This window comes from Lipomyces oligophaga (genome assembly GCF_038497815.1).
Source record: "Lipomyces oligophaga strain CBS 7107 unplaced genomic scaffold V1516scaffold_2, whole genome shotgun sequence".
NCBI lineage: Eukaryota > Fungi > Ascomycota > Lipomycetes > Lipomycetales > Lipomycetaceae > Lipomyces > [Lipomyces] oligophaga.
In genome coordinates this window covers 950306-965830 of record NW_027117786.1, presented here as the reverse complement: position 1 = coordinate 965830, position 15525 = coordinate 950306, and the positions used below count along the sequence as shown (strand labels likewise).

The following is a 15525-nucleotide window of genomic DNA, read 5'->3' as shown; positions in this document are numbered from 1 at the left end:
ATGGACAATGTGCGGATTCTCGAACGACGTTAGTTAGATTCGTGGAAAGTTTTTGCGTTACTACTGCTCACCCATTTCTTCCCGCAGGATTTTTTGGCCTTGGCCAAAATCTTCCATTGAAATATATCTGTCTTCTCCCAGTGGGTCCGCTCTTGACTTTCCAGGTCAGAACGTTGCTAACCCGAAACAAAGTCCTGATTCGACCTGGTCGCTATTTTTTTCGCCTACACCAGCGACAATTTGCCAATAAAAAAGTTCAATTTTTAGCCGAAAGCCGGTCAAAACTGGAAAATAAAGAATATTTCTGATTGTGATTCTGATTATTTGCGCTGGTTCTGTTTAATCGAAGGGAATTACATATTCAATCCGATTATTGCAATGGCAAATTCCCCTCCTCGCAAATTCATTATCAAAGTACCATGCTCATCAGCCAATCTTGGTCCCGGTTTTGATGTCGTCGGTCTTGCGCTGTCCGTTTATCTCGAACTAACTGTCGAAATCAATGCTGGTTATGACACTGCGCCTCAGAATTGTCTTATTACTTGCGAAGGAGAGGGAGCAGCAGATCTTCCTCTTGAAGCAGATGCCAACCTGATCACTAGAACCGCTTTATACGTGTTAAGATGCCATGATATCAGGACATTTCCAGCTACTACGACGGTCCATATCAATAATCAAATCCCCCTAGGACGCGGTTTGGGCTCCTCGGGTGCTGCTGTCGTTGCAGGTGTCATGCTCGGCAATGCTGTCGGCCAGCTCGGATTGTCCAAAGATCGGATGATGGACTACTCTCTCATGATCGAACGACATCCTGACAATGTCACTGCTGCTATGATGGGTGGCCTTGTTGGCTCGTTTCTATGTGAGCTCAATCCAGAAGACATGGAACGGAAAGAAATCCCGCTGGCCGAAGTTCTTCCCGAACCTGCAGGTGGTCTTGACACCGGCCTAATGCCTCCAAAACCACCGTTCGGTATTGGAACTCACATCAAAATCGACTGGGCCCCAGAAATCAAAGCTATTGCAATCATCCCAGCTTTTGAGCTCTCTACTGCGAGCTCTCGCGGCGTTTTGCCTTCCATGTATAATATCAAGGATCTTGTGTTCAATCTCCAACGTGTCGTCGTTTTGACAATCGGTCTCTCCAGGTCACCGCCCAACGCGGATCTCATCTATCAAGCTATGCAAGACCGTGTTCATCAACCTTATCGTACTAAATTAATTCCTGGCTTGACTGATGTTCTTGCCTCCGTCACGCCGTCTACAGATCCTGGTTTACTAGGAATCTGTCTTTCTGGTGCTGGCCCGACTATTCTTGCCTTGGCCACTCACAACTACGATCATATCGCTTCCTCAATCATCTCGAAATTAAATGCTCAAGGCGTCCAGTGCAGTTATAAAGTTCTTTCGCCCGCTTTTAATGGTGCCGAGTGCATTGAAAATTAACCTCTACAACTAGTTTTGGTATCTCAAGACCTCTAATTATGTAAATTAATAGATTTAAAAAGCATCTTGTTTTCATCACATTTTTTTCGTTCTGATTGATTCAGTTCAACCCACTTCCATTAAATGCTACAGTAAAACATCTACTAACCCTCTCTTCACTCAAATGCCAAAATCAAACAAAATAATCTAGTCAGATTGTAAATCCAAACCCCCTCCCTTTAACTTACAACAAACAACAGGCACACAAATCAAACAGAATAGAAATAGGCGAAACAAAATCTATGCGCAATAACGGAAGAAATCATTCTCTGAAGAACTTGTTGCCCAACTTTCTATCGTAGTAAGAGTAGTATAAATCATCGATCCAAGACCAAACACACAAATAATAACATCCAAACTCTTTTGAAACGTAGAACGTGCGCAAGCCCTATAGTGCAATAAAGGCGGATATATATAAGTCAATGGAATACAAGCAAATGAACCTATCAAAGCCACAAACTTGTCCAAATCATCTGCACCTCCCCATGCAACAAACAGTGTAACAAGCACAACACACATTCGGAAAAAATTCTTCGTCCACTTCGCTCGCATGTCAAATTTGCCCGACTTTGGAAACCAGGCATTCTCCATAATACGGATTGCCGGGAAAATCTGTAGTGGCGTCGATAACAAAATCGCAACAGCATAAATAAACTGAACTGAATTCACTAACTTGTTATCTTGCGGCATGTTCAAAATCACAACAGTCTCGACATTAGATCCATATGCAGCATACGACAGAATTCCCATAGTGATATATACCAATGTAATAATAATCATCACTAATCCAATTGCAGAGTAAAACTGCTGTGGCTTGTGCATTGACTCATGAATAGGAATAACTAATCCAATACCTTCAAACGTGAAAATCGCGGTTCCAATAAACAAAGTCCAGTCTTTGCTATTGAATGCAGCAATATCGGATACGCCATGCTCAATTAATACCTTCCCATCCCAGAAATAAATATATGCTAACCCAAGGAGAATGAAAAAATCGGCTATTAGTGCTGATACGGAAAGCTTTGAAATATTACGAATCATAGACATCGGGACAAACACTATCAGCTGCAGGAAAATGATATATCGAACAGGCACTAAAACTCGACAATCCGTTACTGCCATGATGAATGCTTGCACATTCTCGGATGTAAAAACCGTATACGCAGCAGCAAATCCAATCTGCGATAAAACAATCGATGTCAAAATCAGCATTCGTACTTTAGGTCCGTACAAAATTCCGCCCATATCTAGAAAGGTTAACTTTGACCACGATTGGCCATAAAATAAACCCGAACATACCCCCGAAGCTGGCCTGTACTGTCATACGCGCATCAATCAACAGCACAAAACAGTAGTAAGTTAAAACCGCAACAAAAAACAAGATAGCAGATGCAAAGAGCATGCCTCCGTTATAATATGCCTTTGGAAGAAACAAAACACCGGTTCCGACAAATCCCTTGAGAAGCAATAGTACCGCTTTTGTTGCACTAGTATCTTGCACAATTTGTCCATGTGGCTTACCAGATCCAGGGAGCTTTTGGCCATGCAGTAATCCAGACTCCTCATCTACAGAATGCAACGAGGAATTGTCCGCTGTGTATTCTGAATCTGAAGAAATTCTACTAAGCTGTCGACGCAAACGACGGTGCAAACCTTCATCCGCAGTAGTAGCATAGCTTCGAATAGTTGATGTTTCACCATACTCCGAAAACTCTTCGCCTTCATCTTCATCCTCAAGCTCTTCACCTGCAAAATGGCCATAAACACTGAGAAACTCAAGGAAATTGCGAGTAAGAAATGGTCGTGGACGGTCAAGTTGCTGTGCCTCGCCCTCATGACTAGCAACAATATAACCATTTACATTAGTACTATTTTCTCCCACCTGAGCACCGTTTCCGGTACCTCCATAATTTGTCTGAGTCTGGGTCGCCGTCTTTGCTAAAATGAAGTTTCTACGAAAACCTCCCGGAACGTTTATGCTATGAATATTCAATGTGTCATCTATAGGCTCTGGTCGAGGGATGTCAGATACCGAGCGTGATCGACCACGTCCGACGCCAGGCTGCACGTGCTCTCGCTGCCAGTTATATACCTGGCGAGTAATGTCTCCACCCTGAAGAGTCAGAGAGTAAAGATTTGAATCTAGATCATCAGAAGGAGGAGCAGAATCCTCAGATGGATCGACAACCGATCTTGGCTTAAAGCTGGAAGAAAAGCTCGCTGCGCTGCTGGTGATTGAACTGGCGCGCTTGTGGGATCTGTCATTGGTAGAAGAATGCGAGAACGACGCAGGCGACGACGGTTTTGGAGAAACAAGGTGACGACCAATTGTGCGAACAAAATCAGGATCGTAATTGTCAAGACCGGCGCGATTCGAAGGAGAAGATGAGAGGGGCTGCTGGGAGGAGACATGATAGAGACTGGGCGACGAGTCTAAGATAGCGGCAGCAACGTTTGAGTCCGCAGCCGAAGGAATATGTGCAACATTTGGGCCACTATTTGGAACATCTGCATCCGATGCACTATTAGAATAGGCTACTGCGGTAGATGAGAACGGAACCGAGCCGAACTGATGTGAGCCCACCGAGCTCCGAGGTAGAGACGACGAGGTAACGGTTGTATTAGGACCTTGTACTGGTACGTCCGAGGAACCAGACAGACGAGCGGCAGGAAAAGAAGCAGGACCAGGAGATGCAGACCGCGATCGCGATCTCGATCTAGATGATCTGGAGGAATCGAAATTAGAAGAAGATGTGACCATGAATGCGGTATAAGCCTAGGACTGACTCCGGTGGTGCGAGGGAAAGGAAGATTGAAAAAAGTCGGCAGAAATTCAGGAGCTGGGGATGGGACTCAAAAAGAAAAGGGTCGAATGAAGCTCGATCAACAGAAGTGAATGAATTAGATGTAATGAGCAATTAGTGTTAAAGTTGATTAGAAATTAGATGCCAGAATAGGAAATGTAGAATTCAGTATAAGATAACAAAGCTTTCTTGCGATGATAGTAGTACCACTTCCACTAGAGAAGCTTCAGTGGCGGGACGGTTGATGCAGATTTTGAGTTCTATGGATCAAATGTAAAGGGGTGATGGATTTAGGGAATGAACGAGCAGTGATGAGGAGATTAGTACACGTGGGCTCTTGTACAGCGCTGATTTGACGTCCAAACTTTTATTGTCCGAGAGCACAATAAATCATAGTTAAGTTTTTCATCGTCTATGAGCCATTCAAATAGATATTTGCTAGCTAAATCAAACAACTAAATACTTATCCTTTATCCAACTATGAATTACGTAATCATGACAAATCATAAAATCATGTGATATATCACGTGAACTAGCCGCCCGACCCGCTCGAACGGTGGTGTACTTTAGCGTGGTGAAGCGCATACAACTGTACGGATGGATCTGATAAAGAGCAGGCAGTAATTGGAAACCGTATATAGGTACTCGACATCGAAACGACTGCAGGTTATCGCTGTTTTGGGAATAAAGGATGGATGCAATAGATATAATTAGATATACGGTTTGAAACGTAAAGCCAGATTAGAATAGGAAATTCCACAGAAATGTAGGCTTGTCAGAGAGAATTGCTTGCTATCGTGCAGCGTCGACATTCATGTTGGCAGCTGACTTGATTTCTTACACATCTCGCTCGGAGATTTGAAGCAGAGTACTAAAGAATAATGATCTATTGATATCGTAATTTCGAAATAGTTAAATAATGGAACTCACGAACACAATATAGGACACGTATTTTACTCAATGCTCTTTCGACTAACTACACGTGGGATTGAGTCTACTACATATTGTATCCGGCCCGGAGAGCGGCCTGAAATATGGAGCCCCCAGATTAAGGGCTACGATAAGATCACTATTATGGGTATTAAGCAACCAATCAATGTAATATATTTTTGTTGTAGTATACCGTACTATCTGCCCACAAGAAGTCGGAAGTTCCGAGCACTGGCCCCGGCCGGCCTGTGCAGAGCAGTTCCCTTGGATCTGCCACTCCAGGCAGAGGAAAAAAACAATTCGACATCACTGCCCATTTCTTGTTGTTGACAGCGGACTTTTTTGTGAGTTGACTTGTTCACGACCGGCAGATTCGGATAGGATAGAGAATATCCTTTTGATTTCTCTAGATCGCCGTCAGTTATATTCATATTCCTCTATTAGTACTGCCAACGAGTTTCCATGTCTCCGTCGGTCTGGGCTCGTTTGCAAACGCGCTACTCGTCCGGTCGAGCGTCTGAAGCTCAAGCTCAAGATGACCAGCAGTACGATGACAAGCAGGCAGTAGCAGACCCGCAGGCAGGAAAAATGGGAACTTTTTCTGGAGTATGTGTTTTGATTTTCGTCTGATTCCTGTTAATATGGACACGCGACTAATCCACCCAGGTATTTGTTCCGACAACATTGAATGTTTTATCTATTCTGATGTTCCTTCGCTTTGGATTCATCCTCGGTCAGGTCGGCGTGGTTGTCATGATTGGTAAGTGTTCTTGCTTTGTACATATACTTGACATATTCTAACTAACCGCAGCTATCCTTCTGATGTCATATGCCATTGATCTACTTACAGTGCTTTCCATCTCTGCTATATCAACTAACGGAACTGTTCGAGGAGGTGGTGCTTATTATATGATTGCTCGCTCTTTGGGCCCTGAATTCGGTGGTAGCATCGGTATTGTTTTTTACATTGGTCAAGTCCTCAATGCTGGTCTAAACGTTGTCGGCTTTGTCGAACCGATTTTATCCAATTTCGGTAACGAATTTGGAATTACTTCCAAACTCCTTCCGGAAGGTCGATGGTTCGAATTTGTCTATGCGACTGCTCTTTTATTACTTTGTACCGGAGCATGTATGTTAGGCTCGTCTGCCTTCACGAAAGCTGGATACGTACTCTTTGTTGTCTTGGTTCTGTCTACATTATCCGTTCCGTTATCTGCTTTCTTTGTCAAGGAGCATTATATTCCCGAATTTGATGTCGTATATTCTGGATTATCGCTTTCAACGCTGAAAAACAACACCTTGCCAATGTTCACCGCTGGTGCCGCAGGCTCAGAAATCACAGGTCGTGAGAATTTCCAGGATATTTTTGGTATTTTTTTCCCAGCTACTGCGGGTATTTTTGCCGGTGCGAGTATGTCAGGCGACTTAAAGAGTCCTAGCAAGAGCATTCCCAAGGGAACTCTGTACGGTTTACTTATGACTTTCTGTTTCTATGCAATTGTTATTTTGGCTATGGGTGCTTCGATTCCTCGACAGCTTCTTTACACTGATGTACAGGTTTTGCAGACCGTCAACATCTCTAAGTATGTTATTCTTTTGGGAGAAATGTCGACAGCACTTTTTTCATCCATTGTTGGTATTCTTGGAGCAGCAAAGGTACTTCAAGCTATTGCGCGAGACGATATCTTGCCGCAATTGCGAATTTTTAAGCAAGGCACTAAACTTGGAGATGAGCCTATCTATGCAGTGATTATAACATATGTTTTATGTCAGATCACTATTCTGTTACCAATCAATCAAATTGCTAGTTTTGTTACGATGGCATTTTTGATGACATTTATTGTTACGAATGTAGCTTGCTTTTTACTGCGGGTATCATCTGCGCCAAATTTTCGTCCTTCGTTTCATTATTTCAACTCTTTAACCGCACTTTTTGGAGGAATTTTTTGCGTTGCAACCATGTTTGTGGTAGATGGAATTTATGCATCCATCATTATAGCAGTTTTGATTGGACTTTTCATCATTATCCATTATGTTACACCACCGAAATCATGGGGAGATGTTGCACAGTCTTTGATTTATCACCAAGTCCGGAAATATTTGCTTCGACTTCGCCAGGATCATGTAAAATTTTGGCGACCTCAGGTTCTTTTATTTGTGCATGATCCTCGAACTTCCTGGAATCTAATTCAATTCTGTAATTCGCTCAAGAAAGGCGCGTTATATATCCTGGGCCATGTTGTTGTCATGAATGATTTTCAAGAAGGACTTACTGAGATGAAAAAGCTCCAATCTGCATGGATTAAACTACGAGATGTCAGTAGAGTGAAAGCGTTTGTGCAAATGGCGGCGGATCCTGATTTTGTTTGGGGAGCGCGGAATATTGTCATGCAAGCCGGTCTGGGAGGAATGAAACCTAATATTGCGGTTCTCGGATTTTACGATGTCGAGTCATATCGTCAGAGAAAGGCGGCCGGCACCGCTCTGACTCCGATGAATAGTACGAAACCAGAGGAAGCCCGACTAGCGCCCATTCAGCAGTCCTACAAATCAAAGGTCACTTTAGATTCTTTACCCACCGATAATGTCCAAAGTGGACCCTCAATGACTGTTACGCAATATTTGAATGTTATTGAGGATCTGTTAGCAATGGAAGTAAATGTCGCGTTAGCACGTGGATTTAATGGGCTGGAATTGCCGTACAGCTGGGACAAGGAAGGTAGCCCGACTAAGAAGTACATTGATTTGTGGCCAATTCAAATGTCTGCGCACCTTTTGGAACCAAACGGAGAATCGTCTGTTCTTTCTACTAATTTCGGCACTTATACGTTAATTTTACAGCTTGGTGCAATTCTTCATACGGTGCCTTCATGGAAGAAGTTTTACCAGACACGTGTGTTAGTGTTTGTCGAGTACCTGGAAGATGTCGAGGAAGAACAGGGACGAGTTCAGACTTTGTTAGAAAATTTGCGCATCGAGGCTGAAGTTTGCGTATTTTGTCTATCTGGCGGTGAAGTTCCTGCCTATGAAACGATATTGCATGGACGGCCAGATAGCACAGGACGGGTTACGCAAGCATTAAGTCGAGAGCCTTGGTGGATTGAGCTTCGGGAAGCTCGAAAGTTACTCGAACGAGCCGATTTGATTGAAGAAGGTGCTCCGATCCCCATGAGTTACTTGAACGGCGAAGTCGCTGTATTACCTTCTGCGATCCGAGAGTCGTGGTCGAGAGCACCTTCGATGAGCAGTCTTGCGCAGATGGGTGGCGTGGTTGGCGCGCCAGGATTGACTAGTGCTGCAGATGCACCAAAGTTGAAGGAGTATATGCGAAAACGTCGCCAAACTTTCACGGATGCGCAGAAGATGGGTATGGCGTTTACTATGCAGACGTCCCGACTTGCGGACGAAGAAATTGATTATGCTATAGATGATGAGGATTCTGATGAGGATTCTCCATCTGATGAAGATGATGGAGTACTTGTACTTGACGATATTATGACCGGAGAAGGCACAGGTGTGCAGGCTACTGGAAACAACAGTCGGTATTCTCCCGCGGAGGCACGAAGAAGAGGGAAAGGTCGGGAAGTCACAGTTTCACCATCGATCAAGAAGATCCGACAAAATAGTTCGTCGAGCGGATCGAGCGGATCAACTCTGTACAAGAATACTAGCGGCGAGGCGGTCGATGTCGAGCGAGATGCACCACTGCTGGCTACAGCTACGAGAAATAGTAGTCTATTGTCCGAGGGATCGGGTGTTTCGCTGATAAATGTGAATGGTAGCGCGCTTGCAGGAGTTCGACCTAAGCTTGCACACCAATCCTCGTTGGCAGGAAGTTATGCTGCACGAACACGTAGAACCACGCCTCATTTCAGTGGAGAAACAGTTCCGCATTCGGAAGTTTTGGACGGAGAGGAAGATCGACAAGAGACGATCCGATTTGCAAGCATACAACAGCAGCAACAGGGCCAGCACCAGCATCAGCGTGGGTCAAGTGGAAGTACGGTTGTTGGATCGTCAGGGGCATCAGTGGCCTCTTCGTCAGGGTCATCTGAAACAGTAGAGGCAGCAGGAGTTATTAGGCATCCGTTGGCTCGTACTAAGAGTAATGGTAGTATGGGTCTGACTCTTTCGCGCACGCGATCGCGTTCGGCAGCGGCCGGAGCTCGTTCTCGCGAACCGTATCATGACGAGCGGTTTTTGTCGTTCAATGATCTACCCGCACGAGCGCAACACTTGATTCTGAACGACTTGATGCGCGTACAGTCGGAGGACGCAGCGGTGCTGCTGGCCACGTTACCGGCGCCGATGCCGCAGACGTACAAGAGTGAGGAGGAGAGCATTGCATATTTGGATGAGTTGGATGTGTGGTGTCGCGGGCTTCCGCCGACGTTGTTAGTGCACAGCCAGAATGTTACGGTTACGATGGCGCTGTAAACTGGGGTTGAAGGGGCATTTTTGAGAGGAGTTGTCTTTCTATTTGGTGGTGGAATAGTTTATATTGCAGGAGATTAGAAGTAGGAGGAGAATTATAATGCAAGCGTGTCATGAACAAGTGAATGTAGCATAGTAACAGGGAATTACTGCTATCGGTAGATGAAAGACAGCACAGACGCCAGGGCGGACCCCGCAAGGCGTCCGGCCGCTAGTGGAAGGGAGGAAGGAGAAGTAGCCGAGGACAAAGTCGATGGGGAAGACGGTGACAACGGCCGCAGCTGAGGAGGAGTCGGCAGGGAAGCCGATTGGGACTGGGAGGAGTCCAACGAGTTCTTGCGATCAAAGAATAGCGGGATCAGGAAAAAAAGGACCGCAGCGACGAAGGCCAGTTTGAACAGGAGCGAGACCAGCGAATACACGAAGCGCGTCGCATTACTGAGAAACAGGTATGAGAGATAAAAGACCGTGAGCAGGATGGCCGACGACAGGATCACGTTCGCAGTCGAGGAGTTCTTGTCCAATACGGTGACCAGATGCGCGGTGAGAAACGCGTACATGTCTGCTAGCCTGGACTGGTCCAGCTGTGGCACAAGCATCGGAAGAGGTTGCACGTAGACTGCCGAGAAGACGGATGAAAGGAGCTGGTTAAACTGAGGAGATTGGAAGGTCAGAATGTCAAATGTCAATCGACTAAGAAGATCAAGGCGGAGTAGCAATGAACACGGAAATCCAAGAGGGGGAGGGGCATTCGTGAATGAGAAGAACAGGAAATTTTGGACGACCTATGACACCGACAAGGGGCTGAAACTGTAATTATGAGGGTGCGAATCGGTTTGTGCTGGGTGCGATCGGTCGGAGTGACGAAACGTAAAGATCTATTAATACTGGTTTTATAGCATTACATCATGTCTGCTTGCAAATATTAACATGACTGTTTAATTCTAGCTCAGGTGCCGTTGGTGCCTCTGTTTCTAGTTCTGGCTTTGTTTAGCTCTACCATTCATCCACCTTCGAGATGCTCGCCGTGTTGCCCCGCCTTTTAGTGATGGCGTGCGGCGCTATCCCGTCTTAACCGATGCGGGGCGCGGTGGTCGTGGGGTAAATCTTGGTTGTTGGTGGTCTGGAGAAGTTCCAAGAGCTGTGATTGCGACGAGAGGTTGCGCAGAACAGAGACTGCAGGAGTCGAGAGAACTGTGGTAAATTGGAATTTTGATGGGGGATTATTTACAAGTGATTTTATGGGAACGCATATGTTCTAAAGAATGTAGATCTGGTGCATAGTGCGATCTTATGCTGGGCTCATGTTGCTTCTCGCGTTCAGTTCCTGGAGGACCCCCTCATCTGCTACTCATCTTCCCCTCCTTGAATACATCCAAGAACCTCTACACGAGCATGTCTACATATTCCTCTGTCCTCCACTGTTCAAGGCTGTCTATCCGACTAAAAACCACATGATGTCCTTTCCCCCATCTGTTCCTTTCCCCCGTGTCACCGTGTATTTAAACCACAGCTCTGCCTCGGTTTTCTAGCTAACATCTACATGCTCATTCTGTGCTTCTGCTCTCCTTGATAATCTCAATCGTACTACTTTTTCTCCTTGTCCTGCTTATTCTGTTTGCCTCTGTCCGTCATGGCTCCCTCTAAATACTACGACGTCGTCATCATCGGCGCAGGTTTTTCCGGCGTATATTTGACTTATCAGCTTCGCAAGCTGGGCTTCTCGGTCCATGTCTACGATCGTGCACCTTCCTTGGGCGGTACCTGGCGCTTCAGCCGATATCCCGGCGCGCGCGTCGACTCGCCGGTGCCCATCTACGAGTTTGCGATCCCTGAGATTTACAACGAGTGGAACTGGTCTGAGCGCTACCCCTGCTGGCCCGAGATCCAGGAGTACTTCGAGTTTGTCGACAGAAAGCTCGAAATCTCCAAAGATGTCTCTTACAACACCGCCGTAACGGGTGCCTCTTGGTCGGATAATACTCAGACCTGGACGACTACTCTCGCATCAGGCGAGCAGATTGATTCACAATTCTTCTTGCCTTGCATTGGTTTTGCTGCTAAGAAGTTTATTCCTGACTGGCCTGGCTTCGAGTCGTTCAAGGGAACTGTAGTCCACTCGACGGATTGGCCCGCAGATGATGTGTCCAAGGGCATGGACATTCTTAAAGGCAAAAAGGTTGCCGTCATTGGCACAGGCTCGACCGGGGTGCAAATCATTCAAGAGTCCGGTCAAGTGTCTGACGAACTCACGGTCTTCCAGCGCACGCCAAATCTCTGTCTGCCTATGCAACAGAAAAAGCTCACCCCAGAGCAGCAGGATGCCGAACGACCTGAGTATCCTGAGATTTATAAGTTCAGATATAAATCGTTTGGAGGATTTCCTTGGACCTCTTTTGAGCGTGACTTATTTGAAGATACCCCCGAGGAGCGCGAAAAGCAGTTTGATGCAATGTATGAGCGTGGTGGATTCCATTTTTGGATTGCTTCATACCGCGATATTCTTTCCAACAAGGCAGCGAACGATGAGGTGTACAACTACTGGCAGAAACGGTCTGCTGCGCGTGTGAACGATCCAGAAGTGGCTGAATTGCTCGCACCGAAAGTTGCCCCGCATCCCTTCGGTACCAAGCGTCCTTCGCTCGAGCAGAACTACTTTGAGCAGTTTAACAAGCCCAACGTGCATCTTGTAAATGTCAATAAGACGCCGATCGAAAAAATCGTGCCTGAGGGAATCGTCACGGCTGATGGCAAACTGCATGAGGTTGACTTGCTGATTCTCGCGACAGGCTTTGATGCCGTCACCGGTTCCTGGAAATTGCTGAGCATCACTGGTAAGAATGGTATCACAATTGCCGATAAATGGGCAGCGGGAACTTCGACTTATCTTGGGCTCTCCGTCGCTGGATTTCCCAATATGTTCTACACTTATGGCCCCCAGGCGCCTACTGCGTTTTCCAATGGGCCAACATGTACGCAAATCCAGTCTGACTTCATCGTCGAGACCATCCGGACCATGCGCGAAAACAACATTCGTTCGCTTGACGCAGAATCAAGCGCAGAGTTGGACTGGACTAAAGACATTAATGAGTCTATCAAAGATACTTTGTTTCCGCTCGCAAAATCCTGGTATATGGGCGCCAACATCCCTGGTAAACCCATTGAGAGCTTGAATTTCGTAAAGGGAATCCCTCTGTACTCCCAGATCCTAAATGATGTTCACGATCAGAGCCTCCCTGGATTCATCAAAGCTTAGAGTAAAGTCATGGCTTATATTTCTTTTTACTTTTTGTCCCTGTCTTTCATTTACTATCTTATTTTGCTGGTTTAGTTAGTCGTGAATATATTATAATTACTTGAATACTATCGAATTAGTCATTATCATTCCTCAGACAGCGTGACTGTTCTCTTAGAAGCTGTTGCTTGAACCGGCTCTGCAGAAGATGCCGTGCCAAGGTCCTGTTCTTGCTCCAAAAGCGGCTTCTCAATTTTCTCTGCTTTATCTTCTTCCGCATCCTCTTTCTTCATTTCTCCGTTTACTTGGCCAAACTCGTTCGCACGTGTAGGATCGACGCGATAAATCCAAGTCTGATACAAGTAGATAAAGAAAATAACGTCATCTCGCAACGTCGCGATCCGATGCAAAAGAGGCATCTTCACGACAAACGCGAACAAGTCGTCGATGAACGTGTTCAAAAACTTGTACACCATCGCCTTGCGCGGCATATGCGCGACGGATTTCAGACGATAGTTGATGTAAATACTTGGAACCAACATCAAGAAGCCGTATGCGTAGACGGAGCCGACAAGTGTACGAATGACAAACGAGTACCATGATTTATGAGTCTGGTAAATAACCGACCAAACGGCATAAGCTAGCAGCAATGGCACCGCGAGTATATACATGTATTTGAAGGCGATCTTGTCATATTCTTCCGTCTTCTTCTCAATCTCAGATAGCTCATGCTTGCTAGTTACGGTAATTTTGTACGGGATCATGGCGCGCAGAGGATTGTCCTTATAATCAGTGTAGGCAATACGACCAATCTTAATATCAACGGCTTTCGTGATTTTCCACGCTTCAACCAGAATCGAACTACCCTGGCTAAATAGAATCATCCACGAAGTATTTTCATTATTGTCAAACAGATATAGGAAAATAATTGCTTGCATGACCACATTTGCGATAATCGTGCGCACAGAAATTCCGACATTATCCTTTTTCTTGCGCCAGTGAGAGATGTCGTTTTTGAATGCTAAAAATTCAAATAAAGAATGCAAAATAGATACTCCAAATGTCGTAGCAAGTAAATAGATGTTTGTATCGAACAAAATCCGTTTCAGTTCGTCAATTTCTCCACCGTTACCACCTTTCTTGGCCGCTTGTTCTTTGAATCCCGCATCAAGTGTAGTGAAAATGGAAAACTTCCAAAATTTCATGGGCGATAAATCGAGCGAAATTGGAAGTTCCATAACTGTCGAATTCAGTTCAACCATCTCGGAAGCTAGCTGCCAGAACTGGCTATAAAATATGATTGGGTCTGTGGTTTTGTTAGCTACAGACATTCGTTAGCGGAAAATGACGAAACTTACAATACCATCCCTTCTGTTCTGTCTCATCACGACGATCAGTAGCTTCGAGCATGATCCATTGGCGTATAGTGGGTGGCTGTTTGACATACGTCAAGTTTCCAGAATCCACTATTCCAATCGTGATGTTTGGGGGCCATTTTGAGACAATGATCTGCTCAGTCGGTTCGGTTACAAGACTAGAATCTGCTGTCTCAGATTTTTCGGATCCAAGAAGATGTCGTGCCTTGGATTCTTGTCGTCGGGGAAGATAATGGGTAATCCGAAAGTGCACCGAAAAGGCTTTATCAGTATCGTACAAGGGCGATTGAGGACGGAACTCGGCTGAAGGAAGAGAGGCATACATATGTCCGTAAACAGAACCGTTGTTTCTCATATCCCGTGTGGTGGGAATTTTACCCTGTTTACTAATCTTGGTTTTAAAATCGCCGAACACGAGCCCGTCCTCCTCGATGAATGGCTCGACCTTATCGAAATCATCGAAATAAGGATTGTCAGTGATGTAGAACTTGAAGTCGTATTCGGTTCCTTGAGGCCATAAGGGCTGGATATCAATAGGAACATATGGACGCATAATTGGCTCTTCGGTTGCGACAGCGGCCACAGCAGTTGTAGTGGTGACTTCTAGCCCTGTCGTTGTTGCTACCTCTTCTCCTGCGGCAGACGTATCACCCTCTTTAAATCTGGAAGACACTTTCTGCATTACTTGGCCTAAATGCCATTAGTATTAGTAATAGTTGTAAATATATAATATTATCCTTACCAACGAAATACTGAAAACACATCATCAAAACCATTGACTTAATCCACCCCATTCTGCTTGGCTCCTGGGCTTCCTGCACCTGGCCTCTGCCGGGAAGAGCACGAGGAGGCATAATGGCGACTGGAATTGGTAATTGTTTTTAATATGTTAAAAACTGCTGGCAAATATCGGTAAAACTCAAGAAAATCCCAAAGAATCTTGAAAAAACTTTTGTTTTCTCACCCAAAGTGGGGCCAAAAGATAAACAAGTCGTTCTGAAAGATCTCGAAGAAAGTCGCCCAAATCGCGAGCTCAACCAAAGCCCTCGGATAACGCGCCAGCCAAGCCAGCCGCGTGGGGCGCTTGGCTATTGAATTGCTACCCGCTGCGTCAGGCATTTTCTGAGCTGGGCCCTAACTAAAAGCTATTAGCAATTGATTATAATCTGACATTACTGCTCTCAAGGTAAATCGGTTGCATTTTTCAGTCTGCTTAATGGATATCAACAGGTAGATCAGGAAATGCATTCGGGATTTCCTA

At 45.4% G+C, this 15525-nt stretch overlaps 6 protein-coding genes across 6 annotated transcripts; 3 read left to right on the top strand and 3 right to left on the bottom strand.

Annotated features, from left to right (window-relative positions):
- Nucleotides 1–239: 239 nt before the first annotated feature.
- V1516DRAFT_670994 (ribosomal protein S5 domain 2-type protein) lies at nucleotides 240–1530 on the top strand. Its single transcript, XM_066921483.1, has one exon. It carries the CDS (start codon nucleotides 379–381, stop codon nucleotides 1444–1446), a length of 1068 nt encoding a protein of 355 aa, XP_066778968.1. The 5' UTR covers nucleotides 240–378; the 3' UTR covers nucleotides 1447–1530.
- Nucleotides 1474–4456, bottom strand: V1516DRAFT_670991 (transmembrane amino acid transporter protein-domain-containing protein). Its single transcript, XM_066921482.1, has 2 exons — nucleotides 2785–4456; nucleotides 1474–2732 (listed from the first exon to the last, which is right to left on the bottom strand). The coding sequence occupies exons 1-2, from the start codon at nucleotides 4244–4246 to the stop codon at nucleotides 1726–1728; spliced, it is 2469 nt and encodes an 822-aa protein (XP_066778967.1). The 5' UTR covers nucleotides 4247–4456; the 3' UTR covers nucleotides 1474–1725.
- A 1001-nt stretch (nucleotides 4457–5457) lies between these two features.
- Nucleotides 5458–9785, top strand: V1516DRAFT_670990 (amino acid permease-domain-containing protein). Its single transcript, XM_066921481.1, has 3 exons — nucleotides 5458–5825; nucleotides 5886–5979; nucleotides 6031–9785. The coding sequence occupies exons 1-3, from the start codon at nucleotides 5682–5684 to the stop codon at nucleotides 9654–9656; spliced, it is 3864 nt and encodes a 1287-aa protein (XP_066778966.1). The 5' UTR covers nucleotides 5458–5681; the 3' UTR covers nucleotides 9657–9785.
- V1516DRAFT_186853 (uncharacterized protein) lies at nucleotides 9731–10607 on the bottom strand. The gene has a single exon (XM_066918707.1). It carries the CDS (start codon nucleotides 10250–10252, stop codon nucleotides 9806–9808), a length of 447 nt encoding a protein of 148 aa, XP_066778965.1. The 5' UTR covers nucleotides 10253–10607; the 3' UTR covers nucleotides 9731–9805.
- A 592-nt stretch (nucleotides 10608–11199) lies between these two features.
- V1516DRAFT_186860 (FAD/NAD(P)-binding domain-protein) lies at nucleotides 11200–12972 on the top strand. Its single transcript, XM_066918708.1, has one exon. It carries the CDS (start codon nucleotides 11287–11289, stop codon nucleotides 12907–12909), a length of 1623 nt encoding a protein of 540 aa, XP_066778964.1. The 5' UTR covers nucleotides 11200–11286; the 3' UTR covers nucleotides 12910–12972.
- Nucleotides 12922–15267, bottom strand: V1516DRAFT_689613 (cleft lip and palate transmembrane protein 1-domain-containing protein). Its single transcript, XM_066923813.1, has 3 exons — nucleotides 15007–15267; nucleotides 14247–14954; nucleotides 12922–14194 (listed from the first exon to the last, which is right to left on the bottom strand). The coding sequence occupies exons 1-3, from the start codon at nucleotides 15116–15118 to the stop codon at nucleotides 13035–13037; spliced, it is 1980 nt and encodes a 659-aa protein (XP_066778963.1). The 5' UTR covers nucleotides 15119–15267; the 3' UTR covers nucleotides 12922–13034.
- Nucleotides 15268–15525: the final 258 nt, after the last annotated feature.